The sequence below is a fragment of the Psammomys obesus genome, unplaced genomic scaffold (assembly GCF_907164565.1).
Source record: "Psammomys obesus unplaced genomic scaffold, mPsaObe1.curated_primary_1811, whole genome shotgun sequence".
Lineage (NCBI taxonomy): Eukaryota > Metazoa > Chordata > Mammalia > Rodentia > Muridae > Psammomys > Psammomys obesus.
Genome location: NW_026586816.1, coordinates 5,718,020 through 5,743,168, shown reverse-complemented (window position 1 = coordinate 5,743,168; position 25,149 = coordinate 5,718,020). Strand labels below are relative to the sequence as shown.

The 25,149-nt window shown below is 46.6% G+C and overlaps 1 protein-coding gene across 1 annotated transcript in view; it reads left to right on the top strand.

Annotated features, from left to right (window-relative positions):
• Positions 1 to 21,806, top strand: part of Kat14 (lysine acetyltransferase 14) — a 30,322-nt gene extending 8,516 nt beyond the window's left edge. The window contains exons 4-10 of the mRNA XM_055602650.1: positions 1,833 to 2,014; positions 5,745 to 6,161; positions 6,255 to 6,820; positions 12,878 to 13,014; positions 14,343 to 14,518; positions 15,949 to 16,139; positions 18,919 to 21,806. Coding sequence (XP_055458625.1) covers positions 1,833 to 2,014; positions 5,745 to 6,161; positions 6,255 to 6,820; positions 12,878 to 13,014; positions 14,343 to 14,518; positions 15,949 to 16,139; positions 18,919 to 19,092 — 1,843 coding nt within the window. The 3' untranslated portion in view covers positions 19,093 to 21,806. The remainder of the gene's footprint in view (positions 1 to 1,832; positions 2,015 to 5,744; positions 6,162 to 6,254; positions 6,821 to 12,877; positions 13,015 to 14,342; positions 14,519 to 15,948; positions 16,140 to 18,918) is intronic.
• The last annotated feature ends 3,343 nt before the right edge of the window (positions 21,807 to 25,149 follow it).

The following is a 25,149-nucleotide window of genomic DNA, read 5'->3' as shown; positions in this document are numbered from 1 at the left end:
GCTTTTCTTTCAAAGGTCCTGAGTTCACTTCCCGGCAACCACATGGTGGCTCACAACCATCCTCACTGAGATCTGGCGTGTAGGCAATGCATGTAGGCAGAGTGCTATATAAATAATAAATGAACCTAAAAAAAACAAAACAAAACCTTCTTTAGGCCAGGTGTGGTGGCACACCCCAGTAATCCCAGGGCTCCGGAGGCAGAGGTGGGTGGATCACTGTGAGTTCAAGGCCAGCCTGGTCTACAAGTGATAGAGGGCAGCCAAGGCTACAAAGAGAAACCTTGTCTCAAAAAACAAACAAACAAACAAACAAAATCCTTAGGGCTGGAGAGATGGCTCAGAGGTTAAGGGCACTGGCTGTTCTTCCAAAAGTCCTGAGTTCTCAGCAACCACATGGTGGTTCAAAACCATTTATAATAGTGCTGTCTTCTGGCATGCAGGCAAAATACTGTATATATAATAAATAAACCTTAAAACAAAAACAAACAAACAAGCAAACAAAAAACATTTTCTTGGTGGAATGATTATCTGGGGATGAGAAAGCAAGGGGACTGTTTCTCTCATAGTCTTAGCCCTTGGATGAGAGGATGTGTTGGAAAGGTTAAAGAAGTGAGGATGTAGGAGACATGCTTGGAGCCCAGAGATGGGATGGAAGACAGATAGCACTTAGGAACGCTTGTCACTGTAATGGGCTATCCAACACGGGCTGCCTATGAAGTAAAGAAGTTTATTTTGCCTCGTAAGTCTAGAAGTTCAGTTCTAAGATCAAGAAACCTTTTGTCTGAGCCTCAGGTGAGCATGGTACATGTTGGTGTATGTGTCGAAACAAACTGTCATATCTGGAGCCAGGAATAGAGAGGGGAAAGGACTGACCAAGAGGCTATGGGTGCACTCCCAGTGAGCCAAGGGTCGCACTTCTTAAATGTCCACAGCTCCAGCAGTACCACCCCGAGATCAAGCCTTTACATACGGATTGCAGACTACATCCAAGCTGTAGCTCTTGCCGAAGGGCTTTTCCCTTCATTTTCTAGTGCATGTTTGTTTCTTTTCTTTTGAAGCAGAGTTTTCTGGCTGGTAGATTGTTCTCTTTTTGTGAAAGCTAGTTTTTGAGAAGTCCTGGTAATTGATTTACGTTTGCAGCGTGGAGATTATGGCCATTAAAGTAATTTTCAGTGGATAAGCAGTTGGCCTTCAGCATGAGTCTTCACTTTGTTATGTTTTCTGTCTGTGAAGCATGCCTTGGAACCCCTGGTACATCAGGGCACAATGAATCAGACAGAGATGTGTTCTCTGGGTGAAACAGCTCTTCACTAGGACTAATGATTAATTGTGTCACCAATGCCCAGGCTCATAGTCAAGAAAGCTGGCTTGGTTTCTTGATCATTTTTTCCCCTGTGGTAATTGATAAGTGGTTGAGTTTTGTCTGTTTGTTTTGTTTTTTTGGGACAGGGTCTCTCTGTAGTCTTAGAACTTTGATATGTAGATCAGGCTGGCCTCAAGCTCACAGAGATCCTCCTGCCTTGGCCTCCCAAGTGCTGAGATTAAAGGCGTGTGTCATCACACCTGGTGATGATAAGTGTTTTATGTTTGAATTACTTCATTTGATCCCCTTAGCCACCCTGTAAGGTAATCCTGGTTTCCCAGATGAAGAAACTGAGGCAGCTGGAAGGTGAGAGGGAAGGACTTGAAGCCAGGCAGACTTCAGGCCCTTGCTCTGGGCTGCAGTGCTCTCTCTCTTCACCCAGCCATCCAGGAATCTGAGAGTTTATGTAGTGCATACTCTGCTGTGATTAGAGTGAAGCGTCACTAGCTTTACATTCTCTGCGCTTTAGGAAAAAGACTTCGACGTGGTGGAGCACGGTAGCAGGCTGCCTCAGCGTGGGAAGTCCTGTTTATTTCCGATCAGGTGCTCAGGAATTTGGAGAGCCTGGGTGGTGGAAACTTGTGCATAACAGGCCCCCAACAATGAGACCCGAGGGAGAGAAGCTGTCCGCCTCCACATTGAAAGTGAAAGGTAAAGTGTGAGAGTCGCCCAGGGCCCAGATGGGGACTTTACCCAGCCTTCTAGCTGCCTGTGGAGCTGTGAGGTGGGACAGTTCCACAGTGTGTGTATGTGTGTGGGGGGGGCTATTACTATATCTAAATACTATAGAAAACTTGATCATTTTCTAATCAAGTTACTAGTGTTGTCATTTCCTTTGTTGACCCCCTCCCCCCCGCATTCTTTCTGTGTGCCTGTCTTCACATGGTCGCTAGTCAAAGCTGCCCGGAAACTACTGTGTAGCACACGCTAGCTTTGGACAGCATGCCTCTGCTTCCCTTGTAGTGCATGAACCAATCCACCAAACAGAAGACTGAGAACCTTTTCGCTTTTTTGTTGTATAAATTACACCCACCTGAAGGCGAAGGGAACCGAGTGATAAAATAAGCCCAGGCTCTCTCACAGCAGCAGTCGATCCCAGGGTTGCCTTTATCCAGTGCTCTGGTATCTCCTCTACCCTTCCACCCTCTTTACCCTTGACCTCCTTGGAATTAAAATGTCATGTGTCAACATTTTTTTTTTTTTTCAAGACAAGGGTTTTTCTGTGTAGTTCTAGCTGTCCTGGACTCCCTTTGTAGACCAGGCTGGCCTTGAACTCAAAGAGATCCACCTGCTTCTGCCTCTCTAAATGCTGGGATAACAGGGATTACCACTGTGCCTGTCAAGTGTCAACATTTTATTCTTTAATATTTCAGTATGTGTCTCTAGTATGTTCTTTATCTTTTGTTTGTTTGTTTGTTTGTTTTGGTTTCTTGAGATAGGGTTTCTTTGTGTAGCCTTGGCTGTTGTGGAACTAGCTCTGTAGACCTGGCTGGCCTCAGACTCAAAGAGATCTTCCTGCCTTTGCCTCTCAAGTGCTGGGATTAAAGGTGTGTGCCATTACTGCCTGGCTAAGAAACTTTAAAAATTTTTTATATTAATTACAGTTTATTCATTTTGTATCCCAGCTGTAGCCCCCTTCCTCATTTCCTCCCAATCCTACCCTCCCTCATCTCCACTAAAAACCTTTTTAAAGCTTATAAGTTAAAAACTACATAACTGGTATAAGCCTTTAATCACAGTACTCTGGAGGTAGAGGCAGGTGTATCTCTGTAGGTTCAAGGCCAGCCTGTTCTATAGTTCTAGGCAGCCAGAGCTATCCAGTGAGATCCAAAATACATGCATGCGCAAAGCATAACCAGGTATACCAGCACACACTAATAACTCAGTACTAGAGGGGCTGGGGACATAATGATTATGAGTTCTAGGCCAGTCTGAGCTACAGCAAGACTGATTCAAAACAAAATTAATAAAAGAGTGGAAAGATACTGTAATATTAACCCTTCACAGTGCCCCTTAATATGCTCTGGACATCCTTTTGTTGCAGTGTATGCAAATCTACCCTATTTTTCTTTAATTTCATTGACTCCAGTATATGACCATTTAATGACAGTATCTTAACACTCCTTTGTTATCTTAGTTTGGGTTCCTATTGCTGTGACCAAAATCAGCTCAAGGAAGAAAGGCTTTCTTTATTTGATGCACACTTCCATTATCAAAGGAAGTCAGGACAGAAACTTAAGCAAGGCAGGAACCTGGAAGCAGGAGGTGACTAAGAAAATGCTGTCATTTAGGTCTATATAGAGATAACCTCGAACCCGTAGGACCCCTGCACGGATGTAGCCCATAGCAGCTCAGTATCCAAGTGGTTTCCCTAGTCATGGGAACAGGGGCTGTCTCTGACATGAACTCAGTGGCTGGTTCTTTGATCACCTCCCCCTGATGGGGGTAGGGGAACAGCTTTACCAGGCCACAGAGGAAAACAATGCACCAGTCCTGATAGGCTGGGGTCAGATGGAAGGGGAGGAGGACCTCCCCTATCAGTGGACGTGGAGAGGGGCATAGGAGTAGAAGAGAAAGGGAGGATGGGATGGAGAAGGGATAAGGGAGGGGGCTACAGCTGGGATACTAAGTGAATAAACTGTAATTTATAAAAATATAAATAAATGTTTAAAAATGAAAAAAAAAAAAGAAAGAAAAATGCCCTAGGGGCTAGAGAGATGGATGGCTTAGCAGAGAGAAGCACTTGCTGCTGCTTTTCCAGAGGACCTGAGTTCAGTTTTCAGCACCCATGTCACAACTTCCTGTAACTCCAGCTCCGGAGACTCTGATACTGTCCTCTGGCCTCCCTGGGCACACACAAATACATAATAAACAATTTAAAAAAAATAAAAGCTAGGGTGGGCTTTATTGTGTATACAGGGCACACACAAATACATAATAAACAATTAAAAAAAAATAAGAGCCAGGGTGGGATGGGGGGGTGGCACATGCCTTTAATCCTAGCACTTGGGAGGCAGAGGCAGTCTGTGAATTCCTGGCCAGCCTGGTCTACAGAGTGAGTTCCAGGACAGCCAGGGCTGTTACACAGGAAAAGAAAGACAATGTCCTGCAGGCCCTCTTCTGCAATGACTCTAGCTTGAGTCAAGTTGACATAAAGCTAGCCAGCACACCTCTGTGGACATTTTAGGCGTTTCATGTGTGGTTGGTGGGTTGAGACAGGGTTCCATGTAGCCAAGCCTTGTCTTGAACTATTGGTCCTCCTGCCTCCTCTTGAATCCTGGATTACAGTTGTGCCACCGTGCCTGAGCTTTTCTTTTTAATTATTATTTTAAAAGTAAACTTGTGTGTGTGTGTGTAGGAGTGGGTGCCACATAAACCTGTGGAGGTCAGAGGGCGACTTGAAGGAGTCTGTTTCCTTCCCTGTGGGTCCCAGGCTGGAGCTCTGGCGGGCAGCCTTCACAGGTGCCTGGGCTCTTCTGCTGCTCGGGACTGAGCTATGGTCCAGTTCCTGAGGCAGTCTCATGGAGCCTAGGCTGGCCTCCAGTTCTGACCCTCCCGTCTGTACCTTCTGAGGATTTAGGATTATAGGCAGGAACTACTGTACTCAGCTTTTATCCTTTTTCTCATTTTACACAGTGCCACAAATTTTCAAATTCCTGCTTATGTACAAATTATGATAAATTACTGAAAATAGCGTTGCTGGATCAAAGAGTATATTTAGTTAAAAGTATTCCTGGTAATGCCAAATTACCCTCCACAATGCAAGTAAAATTTATTTTCTACAAAAAATAAAAAGTCAGGAAAGGCATATCATATTATTGATGATCATTATGAAATTTTACCAGATCCAATACAGGAAAGAGAATTGATAATGTTAGTTTGTTTAGATTTACATTGCAGTTTTTTTTTTTTTTTTAAAAAGGTCTTGCTATTATGGGTGGGTGTTAACTCGTAATTTACTTCTGGCTTTGAACTTGAGATTCTCCGCCTCCTCATAGGCATGCACCATCACACCCAGCTAAAGCATTTTTTTTGGAAGCAAGGTAAGGTTTTTGGTTGAACATTTGTTGAACATTTCTGTGTATGGAACATGATGCCAGAAGTACATTATGAAAGAAATAGTTAACATTAAAAAAAATAGTTAAGGAGATGGAGAGAGTGTTCTTCCATTAGGAGCATGTGAGGCTTTTGCAGAAGGCCTGAGCTCATTTCCTGGAACCCACATCAAGGTGGCTCACGATCACCTGTACCCAGCTCCAGGGAATTTGGTGCCTTTACTCACTTGTACGTAAATGCCCAGAAACACATACTTACACACAAGAATAAAATATATTTTTAGAAAGAACAGTTAACATAGAAATAATTTATTCTTTCCTGGCAGCTTCAAAACCAATGATGGATCCTATCATAACTGTTGAGGGACTCCGGAAAAGGGCAAGCCGGAATCCTGTGGAATCTGCCATGGAATTGAAGGAGAAGCGGTCCCGAACACAGGAAGCTAAAGACATCAGAAGAGCGCAGAAGGAAGCTGCTGGCCTCCTGGACAGGAGCACCTCTTCTACCCCTGTCAAGTTCATCAGCAGAGGCCGTAGGCCAGACATGATTCTGGAGAAAGGAGAAGTGATTGACTTTTCGTCCCTTAGCTCCTCAGACCGCACCCCGCTCACAAGCCCGTCTCCTTCTCCCTCTCTGGATTTCTCTGCCCCTGGGACACCCGCCTCACATTCAGCCACACCGAGCTTGCTTTCTGAGGCAGACCTCATCCCTGACGTGATGCCACCCCAAGCCTTGTTTCATGGTAAGGCTTGTGTTTTCCACCGGGGGGGTGAGCCTGGTGCTCGGCCTTTCTTCTTCCTTGTGTCCTGACAACAGTACCTTCTGCTTTGCACAGATGATGATGAGCTGGAAGGAGATGGAGTTATAGACCCAGGGATGGAGTACATCCCACCTCCAGCTGGCTCGGCGGCTTCTGGGCTGGTCGGGAGCAGAAAGAAGGTCAGAGCTCCCGAGCAGATAAAACAGGAGGTGGACAGCGAGGAGGAGAAGCCAGACAGGATGGATGGAGATAGCGAAGACACAGATTCGAACACTTCTTTGCACACTAGGGCTCGAGAAAAGAGGAAGCCACCCCTGGAGAAGGATGTGAAGCCCAAGGGGCCCAGGTATACACCTGTAAGCATCTACGAGGAGAAGCTGCTGCTCAAGAGGCTGGAGGCGTGCCCCAGTGCAGTGGCCATGACCCCAGAAGCGCGGAGGCTGAAGCGGAAACTGATTGTCAGGCAAGCGAAGAGGGAGCGAGGTTTACCCCTGTTCGACTTGGATGAGGTTGTGAACGCTGCACTTCTGTTGGTTGATGGGATGTATGGAGCCAAGGATGGAGGCGCGTCCCGGCTCCCATCTGGACAAGCTACATACCGGACCACCTGCCAGGACTTCAGGATCCTGGACCGGTACCAGGTGATGTGGGGCGGGAGGGTTGGCAGACAGCACCAGCCAGCGGATATTGGTATTGTGACATTTGAGATCAGCAGTAGTTTGGGGAGAAGAAAGCAAGCAAAACTTGTTGGGCTCCTCTTCAAAACCATTCATTTCATGCCCTTCATATACCTGAGTTTCTCACTCGTCACTCAAGGAATAGCCTAGCAGTTCTGTCTCTCTCCTGTGAGGGGAGCTATATGTGCTCTGTTCATGGTTTTGACTGACAGATTTGTTGAGGACACGTAGCCTAGACGCTGCCGAGCTGGAGCTGGGTGTGTAAACATCTGTACTTAGGCCTCAACATGAAGGAGTATGGGATCAGCATTTCTGGCGGGTGAGTTCCACCTGTGCTCTGGCAACCTCTACTTCAGCTCAGGACTGTGAGGCTGTCTCCCCGCTGTAGCGATCAAGGTCCACCAGCCCTTGAGCCTCATGTGCGTAACCTTTCCCAGTCCGTGGCTCTCAGCTGTAATGCTGTCTCACACTGCATCTCTTTATTACATCCGGGAGTGACTACTTTGTTTCCTGTTGGTCCTCTATGAATTGCTTGCTTAAGAGACTCTTTGCTCTTTGACATTTCCATTTTGTCCTCTCTCGCTCTCTCCTTTCCTTTTTCCTTTTTTCATTTTCCTTTCCTTTTTCCTTTTTCCTTTCCCTTTCCCTTTTCCTTTCCTTTTCCCTTTCCTTTCCTTTCCTTTTCTTTTCTTTTTGTTTTTTGAGACGGTGTTTCTCTGTGTAGCCTTGGCTGTCCTGCATTCACTCTGTAGACCAGACTGGCCTTGAACTCACAGAGATCCACCTGCGTTTGCCTCCCTGAGTGCTGGGATTACAGGCGTGCGCCACCACACACCTGGCCTCTCTGGACTCTCTTGGGAATCTTTATCACAGGTCTGATTGTCACTGACAAGCCAAGCACTGGGCCTCTTCCTCTGGGTGTATTTGGAGCTTGTGTGGGGCCCTTTGCATTTGGTTGTCTCCTTTCTGGAGTTCTCCCCATTTCCTGTTCTATTTCACCTGTCCTGTCCTCTAGGAACTCCCTGTTGTTTTGAACTGGCACACCTTCTGTGTAAAGGGCCTGATAGCAAGTACTGTGGGCTCTATAAGCCACACAGTCTGTGTTAGAGTTGAGCCCTCCCTGTGCTGGAAGCAGCCACACAGTAAATAACTCCCTCTCTACCCCAGCGAGTTCATTTACTAAAATGTTAGGGCTCGGCCTGAGGGTACATTGCCCTGAGACTGCTCCTGTAGGTCCTGACTTAAGATGTGTTTTTCTGTAGTGGTAAATATTATTGACTGCCCCTCCTGCATTACCCTTCCTGCTCTTCTCCCTTTTTCCTGTGCTGCTTATTGAAATGATGCTAGACTGCTTTTTCTTTATTTCTCTGGATTAGTTTCTTGCTGGGCTGCCTTCTCTAACAGTTTTTTACAACACGGTCTGTTTCAGTGTTTACTCATTTCTTTAGTGTGCGTGTGCACGCCACGGCACACATGTGGGATCAGAGGACACCTTGCTGTAGTTGGTTCTCTTTCACCGAGTGGGTTTTTAGGGTTAGACTCAGGTCTCAGGCTTGACGGAAGTGCCTCTACCTAAGAGCCAGCTCACCATCCCTGCATATGGTCCTTTTGAGGTATAGCTTGGAAACCTGTATGCCGAGAATATCTGTTTCACTCTTGCATCTAAACACTAACTTACCAAGTTGTAGTTTTGTTTTCTCACTTGACACTTGGAAGTTGTAACTTCACTCTCCTCATATGTACCATGTTGTTCCTCAGAGCCCCGTTTCTTTGTTGTTGTTGTTTGAGACAGGGTCTCACTATGTATCTCTGGCTGAACTGGAACTCAGATCTGTCTCTCTCTGCTGCTGTGTTGGAACTAAAGGTATGAGCTACTGTGCTTTTCTGTGAGAACCCCATTTTCAATGTTTTCTTTGTGGACTCCATTTAAAAAAAAAACAACTTCTTCTGGAAACTTTTGGGGTTCCTGTTTCTGCTCTTTTGTTTATTTTCAGTGCCTTTTCTGTCTTTTGTTTTTTTCCAAGGCAGGGTTTCTCTGTGTAGTCTTGGCTGTCCTGGAATTCACTCTGTAGACCAGGCTGGCCACAAACTCAAGAGATCTGCCTGCCTCTGCCTTCTGGGTTTAAACGTGTGAGCCACCACCTCTCAGCTGCCTTTTCTGTCTTTTGCTGTCCTGACAACTCTATTCTTGGATTAGCAAGTGTTGTGTGAACTTTGCACCAGATCAGGCACCAGTGATAAGCAGCAGTTCCACTCAAGTCCCGGTAAAACCAGCGAGTTTAGTTAGGGTCACTGTGTTAGTTTCTTTCACTGATGCTGTTTGAGAACACCCTGGTGGAAGTGACTTAGGGCAGCAAGGGTTTCTTTTGACTCATGGTGCAAGTACAGTCCCCTATAGAAAGGAAGAGCGAGCATCGAGAGCTTGGGAGCTGGGCCAGTAGAGTGTTGTCAGGAACAGAGAGCAGCAAACTCATGCTGCTCACACCTTGTTTCTCTTACCCAACCAGGTGATGGCCTGCCCGGAGTGGGCAAGTTCCCACTTTAACTAAAGCCATCCAGACAACCTCCAGCCGTCATCCTAGAGGCCAGTCTGCAGGTGCTCCTGGGTGAGGCCAACTGACAGTTAACACCAAATGTCACAGTTGCTGCTGGAACGGAAAAGGGTTCTTAGAGGAGCTTGGGCAGCTGGCGGGCTACTGCACCGCTAGCAGGATAATCTCTGCATTACTGTTTACAGATCGTGGGCAGAGGAGTACATTAAGCATTTACTGTCTGTAAATCCTTGGGAGGGTAGCCTCAGGAGCCCTTCCCCACCCTCCTGGGACAGTGACTGAGCCCAGTCTTGTTCAGGGTTCCTTCGAGGTAATCACAGCTGCTGATAGGTCTAGAGGGCGGTGCCTCGCATGCCGTGGTATTTATCTAGCCTGGTATTATCTGCTGTGCTTTGGTGTTTGACATTAATTAGAGTTGTAACTAGTTCATGTTTTCTCTTTCCTTTCCTTCCAGTGTTCTTGTCAGTGCTTTCATAGTTTCTCACAATTCTTGGATGTTCCCTTCCGCTCATTCATAGTCTTGCTTCTCTGTCTTTCGGTTTGGGAAGGTTTTATTATAGATGCTCAAACTTAGAAAGTGTCCTCTACAGGTTATTGAGTCCACAAAGTCATTCCTAATTTCTGTTGCTGTTTTTGGTCTCTATGCATTATTTAGTTCTTAGGACTTCCACCTTTAAACTACCATCTGTTGTTACATGCTGGCCCTGAGAGCATGTCACATACCAGCTATGCCTGTTGAACGTCTTTCCCAGGAAGCTTAGTGCCCCTGCACTGAGCACGTCTGGAGTCTGCTCTGCCTTCTTCAGGGGCAGAGCAGAGCCTGGTCTAGCCACAGTCTCCGTGTTCAGTAAAGTCAGAAGCCCTGCGCTATCACTCCGACCCTCTCTTACACATGGTCAGGCTTTCTCAGCCCTCAGAAACCCTTGCTGCTGTCTTACTCCTCTGCCATTCCCGATGGGATGTAGAAGGCTGTGTTCACCACAGTGGTGCCTCTTCTCTGTCTTCCTGAGATTCCAGCAGACAGTTGCCTGGCCAGTTTGGTTGGCAGTCACTTACTCAGAGCAGTCCCCGAGAGGGGTGTAACCAGGCCTTTTTGGGCCCTGTGGTGCAGAACCCTGCTCTGTTCCCACTGCCTCCTTTTTCCCCTCAGCCTCTATTGATACCTGTGTCCTCACCCAGGCTGAATTTGCGAGGCCCAGCACACCTGAAGAAGCACATTTACTGCTGTCACACATTACTTGACTTTGAAACTCTTCTCCCCACAACTTTGCAATTCAGTTAATGTAAGTTGAATAATATGTGCCAGGCACTATTCTAACTGGCTACCATGGTGAATTAATGCTAGGTTTCTGCCCTTTGCAGCTGACATCCTCACACTGGGAAATGACAGGGTTGCTCCACTGACTGAGGGCGTGTGTGTGTCTGTGTGTGTGTTGAGGGGGTAAAGCAAAAGGATTGGTATGTTCCTGGGAGTTGAGGGAGGTAACTGTGTAAGAAGTGCTAGTAAGGAATGCCAGGAGGAAGAAAACTGGGTGGAAGGCCAGACACAGGCGCTGAGGCACGAGAAAGACTGGTAGATACGATATGAACCTCGTGACAGTGGTGGGTCCTGGGAGATGAGGCCACAGTGTAACAGGGACAGGTCCTGCAGGCTCCCTGCAAGGCACAGAGGAGGACTTGGAAATGTAACCCGGAATGCAAAGTGGGAACGACATAAGAATTGTGAACCAGGGTTGTTTGCTTTTTTTGTTTGTTTGTTTTTTTAACTTTATTTACTTTAATTTTATGTGCATTGGTGTTTGACTGCATATATGTCTATGTGAGGGTATTGGATCCCCTGGAGCAGGAGTTACAGACAGTGAGCTGCCATGCCCGTGCTGGGAATTGAACCCAGCTACTCTGGCAGAGTAGTCAGTGCTCTTAACTCCTGAACCATCTCTCCAGCCCCTGATGATTGCTTTTTAAAATAGGGTCTCATTGTGTAGCCCTGACTGTCCTAGAGCTTTCTTTGTAGACCAGGCTGGCCTAGAACTCATAGAGATCTGCCTGTCTCTGCTTCCCAAGTGCTGGGATTAAAGGCATGCACCGCCATGCTCATTTAGTTTATTTTTAAACTAAAGAAGTATCTGGCCTCTTGAGACTGGATGGTATGGGAAAAGTATAGGCCAGTTGGAGGTGGTGGTGGTGGTCCAGGCTTAATGGAAGGTGCTTGGAGAGGAGTGGAAGCTGTGGAGGTAGGAGGAGCTCTGTAATGGCCGCGAGTCTCCACAGGGCTTGTGCTGAGACTGTTCAGAGGGAGAAGTTGTTTGTGGACTGATGACAAGTCTACAGATCATTGACACTGTGCTAAGCGCCACTCCCCAACTCAGGGACTCGATGGGATAATGACTAAATACGCTCGACTTTCCGCGGCTGCCTGGACTCAGCCTGCAGGTTCTTCTGCCCTGTGAGCTACATGCTGGGCCACTGGGGTCCTGGCCCTGCCTGGCTCCATGGTGCCTCTGGTCATTCACTGGCAGTCATTCATGCATGGAGGTGGTAGAAGCTGCCGGCTGACTTAGGACGCGGGCTTCACGCCCGCGCCAGGCGTTGCTGCTCACAGTCTGATGGGTCAAAGTTCTTTGCAGATGGCTGGGTTGGGGTACACTACTCCTGATACAGGAGCTGTTATACCTGCAAAGACGGGAGGAGTTGCTAGTGGCTGTGTTTGGAAACTGCATGCCCCAGCTTTGAAGACTGCTTTGAAATTTACTTGAAGCTTTGGAAGAATTTCAGAGCTGGCTTTTGAGGAGTTGGGTGTCTAGCCTGGGAAAGTCTGAAGGCAAATTACAAAGGAAAAAACTTTGCCCTTTCAACATGTTCTTTTCTAGGCTAAGAAGAAACTGACTAACAGACAATTTGATTTCTTAGCTTCATCTTGGCACCCCTTGTGTGAAGGTCTTTTAATCGTTGTTGGAGCTCTTTGCTGTTACAGCCCTAATTGAGGTGTTCTGTTGCTACATGGCCTGGGGCCCCAGCAACCCTTACTGGAGAACAGCACACCGCCAGTGTGGCCAGTGTGGCCAGTGCAGCTCTGCAGCTTCTAAAGCACGGCTGTGAAGCCCACCAGTCTGGCCTAGTTCCTGCCTAGTCTTTGGTGAGGCCTCCTTGCTGTAGTGACAAGGGTTAGGACTAGTAACCGACATCACTCCTGTGTTTGCTGTGTTTCCTTGGTAAAGGAGGAAACAGTTAAAAAAAAAGTCCATTGGCCCTGATGGCTCTTAAGGTAAAAGCATATTTGTATAATAAATAGTAAATAGCCCATCTATGGTAGCTTTTTTTTTTTTTTAATCTATTTTTAGGCAAAGTTCTATGAACATTATGTCAAAACTTCAGCTTTCCAGATAGGTAGTGCAAAAAGACCTCTTCCTGACAGACATTGAAGAGAACCATTCTTGAGTATATGTATGTATATATATTCTTCCCACAGACAGCCTTGCCAACCAGGAAAGGATTCCGGCACCAGACCACTAGGTTTTTGTATCGTTTGGTGGGCTCAGAAGATCTGGCTGTGGATCAAAGTATTGTCAGCCCTTATACTTCTCGGATCTTGAAGCCGTTTATCAGGTATCCACGATCTCATTGCTTTAGTTTAAATATCATCAGCACGTAGAGTTGATAGTCTGGACTGAAAAGTGAGAGAAGGAAAGCTGTCTCAGTTGAGCCAACATCTGAACTGAGTACGGGGAGAGCTGCTGTTGTGCATATTTTGGGTACACTCTGTGTTTGCACAGGAGTGCACGCGTGCGCATGCAAGAGCACTGACATGTGGAACTGTGGTTGCTTTTTGGGTCTCCTGCTTCAGCACTCAGAACCTTTTTATTAAATTTAACTAATTTCCAGACAGGTTCTCACTGTATTACCTTGGCTGCCTTGGACCTCATTGTGTAGCTCAGGCTAGCCTTCAACTTACAGAAATCTGCCTCTGCCCCTTGAGTGCCACCATATCTGGATTGCCCCTTACTTTTTTTTTTTTAATTTTAAATTTTTAAATAATTTTATACATTCACTTGTATCCCAGCTGTAGCCCTCTTCCTCTTTCCCTCCCAATCCTCCCCTTCCTATCTCATCTCCTCCCTGCCCCCTTCCGAGTCCACTGAGAAGGGGTGTCCTCCTCTCCTTCCGTCTGGCCCTAGCTTATCAGGTATCATCAGGATGGTTGCAATGTCCTTATCTATGGCCTAAGCCCCTTACTTTTTGAGTTAAGAGTCTTTCAGTCAATCTAGAGTTGGCCGTTTCAGCCTAGACTGGCTGGCTTACAAGCTCCAGGGATCTCCCTGTGTCTGCTCTCCAACACTGGCATACCCCACTTTTACATGGCTATGCGAGATTTGAGTGCTCATGCATAGCAAGCACTTTCCTCCTCAGCCCTCCCTAGCCCTGTGCTTTTCTTCTTATTAGAAGTTGATAATGAATGTTGTCCAAGCAATGAATGGAAGCTGAGGCCGCCATGCTTACTCTGCAACTCCATCATCAACCTGATCCACCTTGCCTAGCACTAGGTTTCTGGGAAAACCTGTAGAAAGGCCATTTGTAGGCCCGCTGTGGTCTTTTCTCTCATGCTCTCCTGCTGTCAGCAGATTTGTACAGTGCCTCCTCTGGCCTCTGGTCATGCTAGAGAAACATCCCCATGTCAGGCACTTCTTAGTATATCTAGGTACAGTTTCTGTTTCTCATTTTGCATCATGCAGTCCCTGGTGGGTACCTGAGGGGTCTGGCTTAACCCGTGTTCAGAGTGAATTCAGAAAGCAGTAAAGTTGCATGTAGCTAGCAAGCATATAAAGCAATGCGACTTAGGATGATAATGCAAGCATTCAGAGTAGCTGTGAGTACATAGCTCGCAGCAATAAGTGTTTCTCTTGACTTTAACTTGTTTATTTTCTGTGGTGCTGGAGGCGTGATTATGAGACCAAGCCACCCAAACTACAGCTCCTGTCACAGATTCGTTCCCACGTGCACAGGAGTGACCCTTACTGGACAGCTGAGCCTGATGCGCCTCTCGATTACTGCTACGTCCGACCACACCACATCCCAACGATCAACTCCATGTGTCAGGAGTTTTTCTGGCCTGGTATGTCTCTGTGTCTCAGCCAGGCAGATCGACTTTCCTGTAGATAGTTCACCTAGCTCTGTTTTTAACTGGTATCTGCCATGACCCTAAGCTCTCTACTTTAGATTTCATCTGGTCTGTCTTTACTAACATACAAACAGTAAAGCATAAATGCCTCTCGCTTTCCTAAGATCAAGAAGTCAGCAATTAAAGTAATCAACAGTGTTTTTGTTTGTTTTCTTCCCTGTTTGTCTCTGCTTCTAGAATAAAAGCTTCATCCTGTTTTGCTTCTGCCTAAGTTTAGATACCAGGTAATGTCTCTCCAAAATACACAGACTCATGGCTGGGCATGTGGACGCTTTTGCTTTAGGCCTAACAGTTCTTTATATCTTGTTGTTTGGCTATTTCTTAGACAGTCTTAGGACACCCAAAAGCTATTTTTAAAGAAGCCAGATGCCCCCTGACTTCAGAAGCCAGGCTAAGCCAGGATGACTTGTCATTTCGTCAGCCAAGACCTAGGCCATCAATCTGCAATTTCATTGCTAAATGTAAGCGTACTCTCTGTGGGTCTGCTCTGAAAGCTACGGGACACATCTCTTCTGCAGATGCCACAGATTTTATGCCCTGCCTATGGTCTAACAATGTGGTTCTGTCTCTTTAGGGGCGGTACTGGGTCAAAAAGTCACATTCTGGGAGTATCTCCTACTTCTGCCCTAATGGTAGGGATTAGCCACACATTATGCACACCACCTTTAAACTTTATTTTATTGTGAAAGCTTTCATAGAAAGCTTGTCAAGGTGTGAAACGGGATAAAGTAAATCATATTAGCAGGCTTATGAGATAGTCTAGTAGATAAGTGTTTGCCACACAAACCTGCATCCTGAATTCTTCCTCCGAGTCTACAGTAGGAGAGAACAGGCTCCCACAGTCCTTGGACCTCCACACACGCTGCGCACGGCACGTGTGCACCTGTGCTCACACTTACTCACGTACACAGCAGCAGCAATAATAACAACATTTGAAGGAAAGGCGGGGAATGGTATTGGCACTTTCAGGGACCTTTACCCCTGCTCTGTCAGGCCTCAGGGTGTACCTCATCTTAACACAGTGCAGGAAATGAGACATTTTAAAATGTGCCAAGTCATACACATGGTGCGAGGCTGAGTCAGAGCCAGGTGTGTCCATTCTCAACCTGGAGTGCTCTCTGCTACCCAACCTGTCCTGTCTCTCTGCTTCTAACATTGGTACTTAGAAAAGACTATGTTAATTTTGATATTTTCTAAAATGTATTTTTCTGAACGGAATATGTGGTATCTATGGTAATGGCTTGGTTTCCAGTTTGGGGGATGTTTTAGCATGCAGGTGTAGCAGTGAGTACACGTGAACCGCTTGTTGTGGATGAGCCCCAGAAGGCACATGGTCTGAGTGTCTGGCTGGTTCTTTTCTTTAGGCATTGACCTCTCTGAGTGTCTGCAGTACCCAGACTTCAGTGTCGTAGTCCTTTATAAAAAGCTCATTGTTGCCTTCGGCTTCATGGTTCCAGACGTGAAGTACAACGAAGCTTATATCTCATTTCTTCTTGTTCATCCGGAATGGAGAAGAGCGGGGATTGCCACATTCATGATCTATCATCTGATTCAGGCAAGTTCTCTGCTCAGGGTTTAACTTTAAGTGAAGTGATTTACCTTTCGGGGCTTCCTTGAAAAACCAGAGGAGGCATGAGGCTGAGCTGGCCTGTCCAGCATAGCCCAAGCAACAAGAAGCCATTCTCACCAGTCATGAGACTGTGAAAGCCCCTAAAATAAACCTCCAGCCTCTAAAATAAGATTTTATTCCTGGCGTCAGAGAGCCCTAGGTGAACATGTATCATAAATGAAACAGCAAAACATGCATGTGAGCAAGGCACATGCACGTGCATTGACACTGCTCTGCTCTTATGCCTCAAAAAGTGGCACACTGTTTACAACCATCTATCACAGCCTAGTAAGTCGTCCATCTGAAATGAGTGAATGCAGCGGTGCTGATAGGAGATCCTGCTTGGTGTGAGACTTACTGTGTTACTCTCTGATGTATCTGGCAGGAATGGAGACCACTGGGTTTTGCTCACAGCCTACCCAGTGACACACATCGCCAACAAGAGCGGCCCTCCTGATCCTTTCAGATAGTGCTCTTGGTAACTAAACATTCAAATCTATGAGCCTAGGGGCTCCATTCTCAGTTAAACCACCACAGTCACCCAGGCTAGCCCTGAACTTAGAGTAGTCTACCTGCCTCAGGCCTTTGAATGCTCAAATTACAGGCCTCAGCAAGGAGTGTTCTCACTATATAGCATTGGCTGGTCTTGAACTCACAGAGATCTGCCTACCTATGCCTCCCAGTGCTGGGGCTAAAGGCTTGTGTAGCCACTTCTGGCCCAACAATGAACTTTTTTCTCATAAAACAAATATTTTTATTGCATTAGCTAAGTATAAGAAGCTGTTTGTTTGTTTGTTTGTTTGTTTTGTTTGTTTGTTTCAGAGCTGAGGACTGAACCCAGGGCCTTGCACTTGCTGGGCAAGTACCCTACCACTGACCTAAATCCCCAATATAGGCAGCTTATTTGTCTCTTTGAACCTTAAGCTTCTTCAGGTACAACACCAACAAGCAAGAACTTTTTTTTTTTTTTTCAAGAACTATTCTGGTAAATCTATTTAGAAACTGTTTGGTATAGAAAATTATGCACTATTGATTTAGACAAAATTCTTTGTTTTATTTTGAGATAAGGGTTCCCTGTATAGCATTGGCTGGCCTGGAACTTATATTTTCCTGCCTTGAGAAAGGGCAAAAGTGATAGTGTTTTTCTAATGGTTAATGACGCTTGCCTTTCCAACTGTTAATGAAATGCACTTAATAATTCCTGGACATGGGTAGGAGTCTGAAGAGCATCTTCCTAGAAGACTCCTAAGGCAGAGGCTGCAAGCCATCTCTTGTTCACACGTGCTGCCTTGTGTCAGTTCTGTTGGAAGCAGCTCAGTGTTTCCCACATCCCTCTCTGTGCTTCATGTTCCATGCAGGATGCATCGCCACGGTTTCCATCTTCCTCTCAAAGGGTGCCTATGCACGTGTCTGGCTCTTGTGTTCCCAGCAGGGGCTGGACTGCGGTGGGATGACAGCTCAGAAGCGTCCTTGGTGCTTAGTGTGAGGTCTGGCAGGGAGGCTGCTTCTTGCTGACTGTTTGCTCGGCTCATCTTTATATCGAGGGCACTTTGGGTCCCAATCAAACTGTAGCCCCAGGGCCCAAATATTGGCTCAAATTGTTCTAGGGGGCACGGTGAAAAAATAAATAGAAAAAGAAGGAAACTGTCAGTTGCCTTCTGTGGTGTCCTTGACAGCCAGAAATCATCAATTTTAAGAACTGTCAACTGTAGCATTTGGTACCTTCCTCATTAAACAAGCTCATGTCTGTGTGGCCTGGAGTATCATTCTCTGTGACGGATTAAAGAATCTAAAAATATGCCTTCGTGTTCATAGAAACATCTCTGCTATTCTTTCCTAAGTCCAGAGGCCTCAGTTCTGGGACATTGATTCTGTCAGATGGAAAGGGACCTAAGGACTCAGATATGTATCTTCAGGCTTTATAAATTAAAGATTAGTATTTTGAAGTAATGTATATAACTTAGGTTATTTTCTAGCATTTCTAAGAAAGGAATTATTACAGGTTTTGGAGATGATATAGCTGTTATCTATATTGAAAAGAGGAATTCTCATTCTCTAGCTCTTCAAGGTTGTCATATTGTTGGTACTGGTATGTCTGATATTTAAACTTAATTGAATTATAAATATAGTAATATGGGAGCTGGTGAGATGACTCATTGAGTAAGAGCATGTCCACTGACCCCAATGGCCTGAGGTAAATGCGTGGGCCCGCACACACACCACCGCTCAGACACAATATTAAGTAGGTAAATAAAGTATAACTGAAGTAATAAAGCAGGTCTAGAGAGATGACTCAGCTGTTGAACACTAGCTGCTTTTGCAGAAGACCTTCGTTTTGTTCCCAGTACCTACATGGTGGCTCACAACCATCTGTAACTCCAGTTCCAGGGGCGCCATGCCTCTTGTCCTCCGAAGGCTCCTGCACACATACATTCACTCGTGCATATGGTAAAATAAGATAAATGATATAAGTAAATAAATGTAATGTAATAAAGTATCCTTGTGGCCTTTTGCTTCAGGGTTATAACGGCCCTTTAGAGCACATGAATCCTTTAGCCTCAGACACGGCTTAGAGGCAGTGCTCTGGTTTCCACTGGTTGCTAGGTGCTGCCGTGCCTCAGCCCCGTTCCCTGATACCCAACTTGCTTCCTTCTGAAGAGTGTTTTCATTTGCTCGTCTCCCTTTGGCCCTGTGGCTTCACCGTGTGTTTTCCACTCCTTGGCAGACATGCATGGGCAAGGATGTGACGCTTCACGTCTCCGCAAGCAACCCTGCCATGCTGCTATATCAGAAGTTCGGCTTCAAGACTGAGGAGTATGTTCTGGATTTCTATGATAAGTATTACCCACTGGAAAGTGCAGCGTGTAAGCATGCATTCTTCCTGCGGCTCCGACGCTGAGGTGAACCCAGTTCTTCCCAGAGGACCGTGGATGCTGTCAGAGAATGGGCCTTCAGGAGCAGTGCGGGCCCTGCTGTCCTGTGAGTGATAGCCTCCACATGGCCCAGCTACCTGAGTGGAAGCCATGCGCAGTGGAACAAGTAGGCAGCTTTTCCATCCAGAAACCCTCCAGCCCGTCCTGGAGTGGCTTTCCAGCAGCATCCTGGACTCCGCTGTTAGCCAGCAGCAAGTGACTCTGCCATCCTCTTTCCACACAGTAATGAATGAGCACACAAGAGCTTCTGAACTGAAGTGTTTGCCCGAGGGCCTGCTTGTCCTGTGTTAGCACTCAAGAAATGTGAAAGGTGTTGAAGATCCGCAGTGCCCACACAGCCCTCTGCTGTCCTAGGAAGAGAGATTATAAGGTGTGAGGACTGAATCCAGCCCTGTTCCTAGCCTGTGGTGTGCTGTCATTGAATTCCAGAGGACTCATGGGACACTGAAGCCCTTTTGTCTCTTGCTGACTTTGGTCCCAGTCAGGAACAGTGTACTCAGTGTCCTTCTCCATGCTGCTTTACCTGATCTACCTGTCAGCATCTCCTTGCAGGGAGAGTGACCTGGTACAAGGAGTTCACTCTGGGAAGTAGCTTCAGTTGTTCCATGCCTTCCCTGGCCCTTCCGGTGCTCGGGACAGTTGCTCCACCAGAATGGAGGAGCGGGGTGGCGCAGGCAGAGCTGGAAGCCCTGTCTGCAGAATGAAGCTGCTTCCTGTGTTGCAGAGGTTGGAAGTGGACCCAGTGAGTGCATTTCTAAAAGCATCAGATACTCTCAAATAAAAATCTTTTATCCTGTAACAGCTCACAGCCAAGGCTTCTGCCCAGTTGTTTGCACTCAGCTTGTGTCTGATGAGGAGCAGAGGCTTCTTTCTTGCTCTGTGGCCTTTGGGTTGGTTTGAGAATCCAGAAGGAGCTGAATGCTTTCTAGTACACTGGCCTGCATATCTAAACCTTTACCCTGTGGCACACTGTTTGGATCCTCTGCTCACAGGCTCCATCTGCAGCTCGAATCCCTGCGTTGATGGGAATGTTGCTCTGTCACTTTGAGAATCTCTGTTTGTTTGAGAATTCAGAGCAGCACCATCTAGCGTCTTTTTGTTTTCTTCCTTCCTCCCAAGCACCTCCGGCCTTTTAAAGGTTTCTGTTGATGATGGCTCATAAGTCCTGGCCAAGTCACTTTTCTGTTGCTCTGATGAGACACAGTGACCAAGGCAACTAGTAGAAGAGTTTATTGGGCTTACAGTTCCAGGGTTTAGAGTCCACAACCATCATGGGAAGGAACATGATGGCAGCAGGCAGACACAGCACTGAAACAGAGCTGAGATTCATGCCTTGACACACAAGCATGAAGCAGAGAGAAAGCTAACTGGGGTGGCATGGGCTTTTGACGTCTCATGGTAGCACACCTCCTCCAACAAGCCGACACTTCCACCAACTGGGGAACAACGAGTCAAATATGTGAGCTGATGGGGCCACTCATCAGCCCCATGAAGTAAAATTGAGGAAGCCACATGTCCCAAACCTGGAGACCAGCTTGCAACTGTCTTAGGTGAATGTCAAGCACGGGTGTGACAGAATGGCTCAAGGGCACTGTCTCCAGCTCCCTGGTGCTGAGGAAGGCTATGATTGCTTTAATTCTATTCCACATCTGTTTTAAGGTCTTTACCTTTCTCTTTTATACAGTGTAGCTTTATCTTTGCCTGTTTTACATATTTCTAAAGATGATTTTTTATGTGATGAGTGTTAAAAGTAAATGCCAGGTAATGTGATTGCGCCCTCACCACTTATTCAGGTAGGTATCCCTGACAATTACAGATGATTTTTTATCACCTCACATTGATGCTTACTGTCAATCTGTATTAGTCAGTGTTTGCAAAGGGAACAGAACTGATGAGATGAATACACACATATATGGCAGAAACATTTATCAATTATTATTACATATATCTATATCTATGTATATAGATCTATGCACATGTATGTAAGAAGGGGCTGGATTACTTAGACTGGCTTACAGAATGTGATCTGTGTAGTCCAGCAATGGCTATCATGATGTTTCGAAAGGCTGAGACTCTGGTAGTTCACTTCCAAAGGCTGGATCACTTTGCATTCCCTATCTGGTGCTGGAGTGCTAGATTTATGGAGCGCTGCCAGTCTGTATTGGAATCCTGAAGAAGTTAGATTTAACACTGGCCACAGCAACAGGATAGACGAGCTGGCCAGCAAGAGTGAAGGCAAGCAGGCAAAAAGCCAAGCTTCGTTTTTTCATGTCCTCCTACATGGGCTGCCACCATAAGTGAGATCCAGATTTAGGGTGGGTCCCCTTCAGATAATGTGATGAAGAAAATCCCTCACAGGAGCACCCAGCAGAGGCCCCCAGCATCCTCAAGCTCACAAGGTTAGCCATCACGTCTTGACACACACCCACTTCTTATGTAATGCTTAATTTACAAATGAAAACAATAACCAGCTCATAATTCTGCCCCACGTGCAGCTGCAGATATATCTTATTTTAACATAGGTGGCCAAGTCCTTTGAGGAATACTTAGTCTTTTGATTCTGATTCAGATTTACAGTACTTAAACACTGTTATCTCAATGTTACATTAAATGATAATAGACGAAAGAACACAAATACCTGTTTAATATATGTGTCTATATGCACAAACACATTCTTAACAAATAAGACAAAAATACTTGTAAATTATAATCTTTGTCTCCATAATTAGTCTAGTGGCCTTTGCAGGTGTTAAGTGAATATCGTATTTTAGTTGCCTCATCTGTGAAATGAGTTGATAATACCTACCTCAGAGACTTGTGGCAATGGGCAGGCACAGGTCCGAGAAACTTTTAAACAGTTGGGGTTTGTGTAGCTCAGTAGAAGAGCACTTGGCTAGGTTATGCAAGGATTGGGGTTCCATCCTCAGCACTGCAAAACCAGAAATCAGAAATCAGAACTCTTCTTTCAAGCTTGGCACACTGATGTCACAGCTCTGACTGTGCCTGGAGAGGGGCTGTGGTCAGAACTGCTGTCTGGAGCAGAGCACCACATGCCTGGGCTGAGCAGAGAGGCAGTGCCGCCCAGGCACCGGGCCAGGGGAGCCAGCTGAGCTTCAACGCTCGCTCTGCTCACTCTTCCTCATGCCTAGAATATTTCTGTATCGCAGATTGTCACATCCTGTCCACCTCCTTTGCTTGGGTAAGTGAAGGACACTAATTTTTAGAGCCTTCCATTACATTCAGGTTTCCCTGTGCGAAGAGGACCTCTGCAAAGTAAGTGAATTGGAAACATTTTGGTTTCTGTGAGCTGAAGAGGAACATGGATAGTGGCTTAGCCAAGAAGCTGGAGGGAGGCCTGTGTCTGCTTTCTAACGTCAGCTCCTGTGTACAGTCTCTTTGCGCCTTTGCAAATCAGTCTGGCAGCTCACTTAGGTGGTCCCACAAGTAGTGGGCATATAAGCTGCTTCTAGCTTCACACTGCCCACAGGGTCAGGAGAAAGATGGAGCTGCCTGCTAAGGTTTCCCATGCTGCCTCGTGTATCTGGTGGAGTAAGCCATGATGCTCAGATAGGGGCCCTGGATGCTCTGAGCGCAGCCTCAAGAGCATTGCATTCTTAGCAGTTTGTGACTGCTGTACACCGTGGCCACAGCTACAGCGGCTATCAACAGGAAAGGCAAGGGTGAAGAGCAGACCAGTGGAGAAGCAGCGAGGCTCCCCATGCTGTGTTCTTCACTTCAGGCAGCTGAGATGTGTTGGCCACACTGGGAACTCTAGCCAGGGATTAGCTTACACTATCCCTATTCTTAGCCATTCAGGACCAAGCTCTAAATATTCCCTGACCCTGACTCCCAGCTATGATCTTAATACGTGTGCTCCCTACAGTGGATCAACTTAAATGGTATTAAGAGATTGGTTTCTCAGAGAGGGTCAGGGGGCTCCCAGCAGAGCATAGTGATGCATTCCAGCCCAGGCCAAGACTGTCTCAAAAGAGGAAACAGCAGAGATGGGTTTGTTTCCTTTCACTGTGAGAGACCAGAGCAGGTTGGCTCTGTCTGCGAAGCAGAGTAAACCCTTCCCAGACAACACATCTCGAACATAGAGCTCCTACAAATGTCTGCCCATTCTGGAGCAGTTTGTCCTAAATGTCCCAGGGCACTAGCCATTCTCCCTTGGGCAGTTCATTCAAGTTGCTATGCCAGCTTCTAATTGTCTTCCTGCTGTCTACCTTTAGCCCAGTGCCAGGCAGTTGTATTTGCTTTATAAAACGTGTGTGTGTGTGTGTGTGTGTGTGTGTGTGTGTGTGTGTACGTGTACAATATAGAAAAATTTTAAAGTAAAAAAAACATGATTTTACTCTCAAGTTACTTTTTTGTTGGCTTATTTTTTTTTAGCATCATAGTGCGTATGCATGAGGTTTTCATGTCCTGTTTTCTTAACTGTTTATATTATAACTGTGCTTTCATAAGTTAACAGTGCAGTTAACATATTTGTACTTTTTTTTCACCTTGGGTTGGGCTTTTTACTCTGTATAGATTCCCAGAATTGGAATTCTTAGGTCAGAGGTCAGAAGGTGTGTTCGTTTTTATTGCTAGTTTCTAACTACCAACATCTTCATTAGTAAATTAAGGTCCCTGCCGTATCTGAAAGCTTCCAGGGTTAGAGGCTGAGATGATGAAGAGAGTCCCATCAGAGAAATGCTCGCCAAACAGCTATGAGAACCTGCGTGTGGCTGGGATCCCAGAACTGGCCAGCCTGGCCCAGTCAGCAAGCAACAGAGTGCAAGCAGTTCCTAAGCCGAGACCCTTTAGTACGCTTCTCCATGTTGTGCTGACCTCACCCATAAAATTGTCTTGTTTTTGCTTCAGAACTGTAACTTTGCTGCTGTTAGGAATTGTAATGTAATGACCAGTAGGAGGCATTGCTTGGGCTGAAATTCTAAGAACTGAGGTCCATCCTGAAGGGAGACTGGCTTTCCAGTCAAATGTCACATTTGGGACCTGAGTGGAAGTAAGCACAGAGCTTTCGTTTCTTCAGGTCAGGAAGGATGTGCAGGGCCAAACTTAAAGGCCGTTCAGCCCCAAAGCAGGGCCGGCCAGTGCCCACACCTCTGCCCCTAAGTATCTGACCACTGACCCACTGAACTTCCCTAGGCAAGGTGCAACCAGGGCCTCCCCTGTCAGGGCTTCACGTGAAGGTTTATACGAGCCTGAGTCTAGGCTGGTAACAAGCCTTTCTCTGGGTCAGTCTGGATGGATGGCTCTGTTGTGGATACATGTTTGTGACCAGGATTTGTGTTGAGGACCCCAGGCCAGCACAGATTAGGTTATGGAAAAGGCTGCCTCACAGGTTAGTTTATTGTACCATTCCCCAAACCCCAGTTCCCCTCTCATTGACTTCTGATGTGACAGGTCCCAGAAGTAAGGGCTGGGCAGCTCCTAGAGGAGGCCTTAGGGAGCTGCAGCTGCCGCCCTTCCTGCCCCGCACCGGCCAGCTCCCAACACCTGTGTGCTCCTAGTTCCTTGAAGTGTTTCTGTTCCATGCCTGCATTCTGACTTCTTTCCTGGTATATGAGATGTTTAGATGAAGGTCAGGACCCTTTCCAGTGCTGGGGAGGCTTCTGGGTGCCTCTCCAGGATCACTGCTTTTCTGACCATTATCCCCATGGGTGACTTCTGTTCACCTTGAACTTCCTGTCAATGGAATGAGCTCTGGCTCTGAGTCCCCAGCTTGGTGGGTGTATTGTCCATTTGCATCTGCCCCTCCCCACAGGCCCGGAGCTCCTTGAGCTGTGAGTGCCTCATTGCTGCCGCCAGCCGAGGCAGGGCAATGAGGGGGCAGAGTGGATATCCATCTGCAGAGGGCACCTGTGCTCCATGGCAGAGGGTGCTGGGAAGAGTGCCAGCTGCCCACCTTCAGATCCAGCTTGCGCTTACCACTGTGTGACTGCAGGGGGTTCCCTCCACCATATCCTCAGGTTTCAGAGAATATGGCACCAGGCTTCTAGGGCCACTGTGGTGACCGC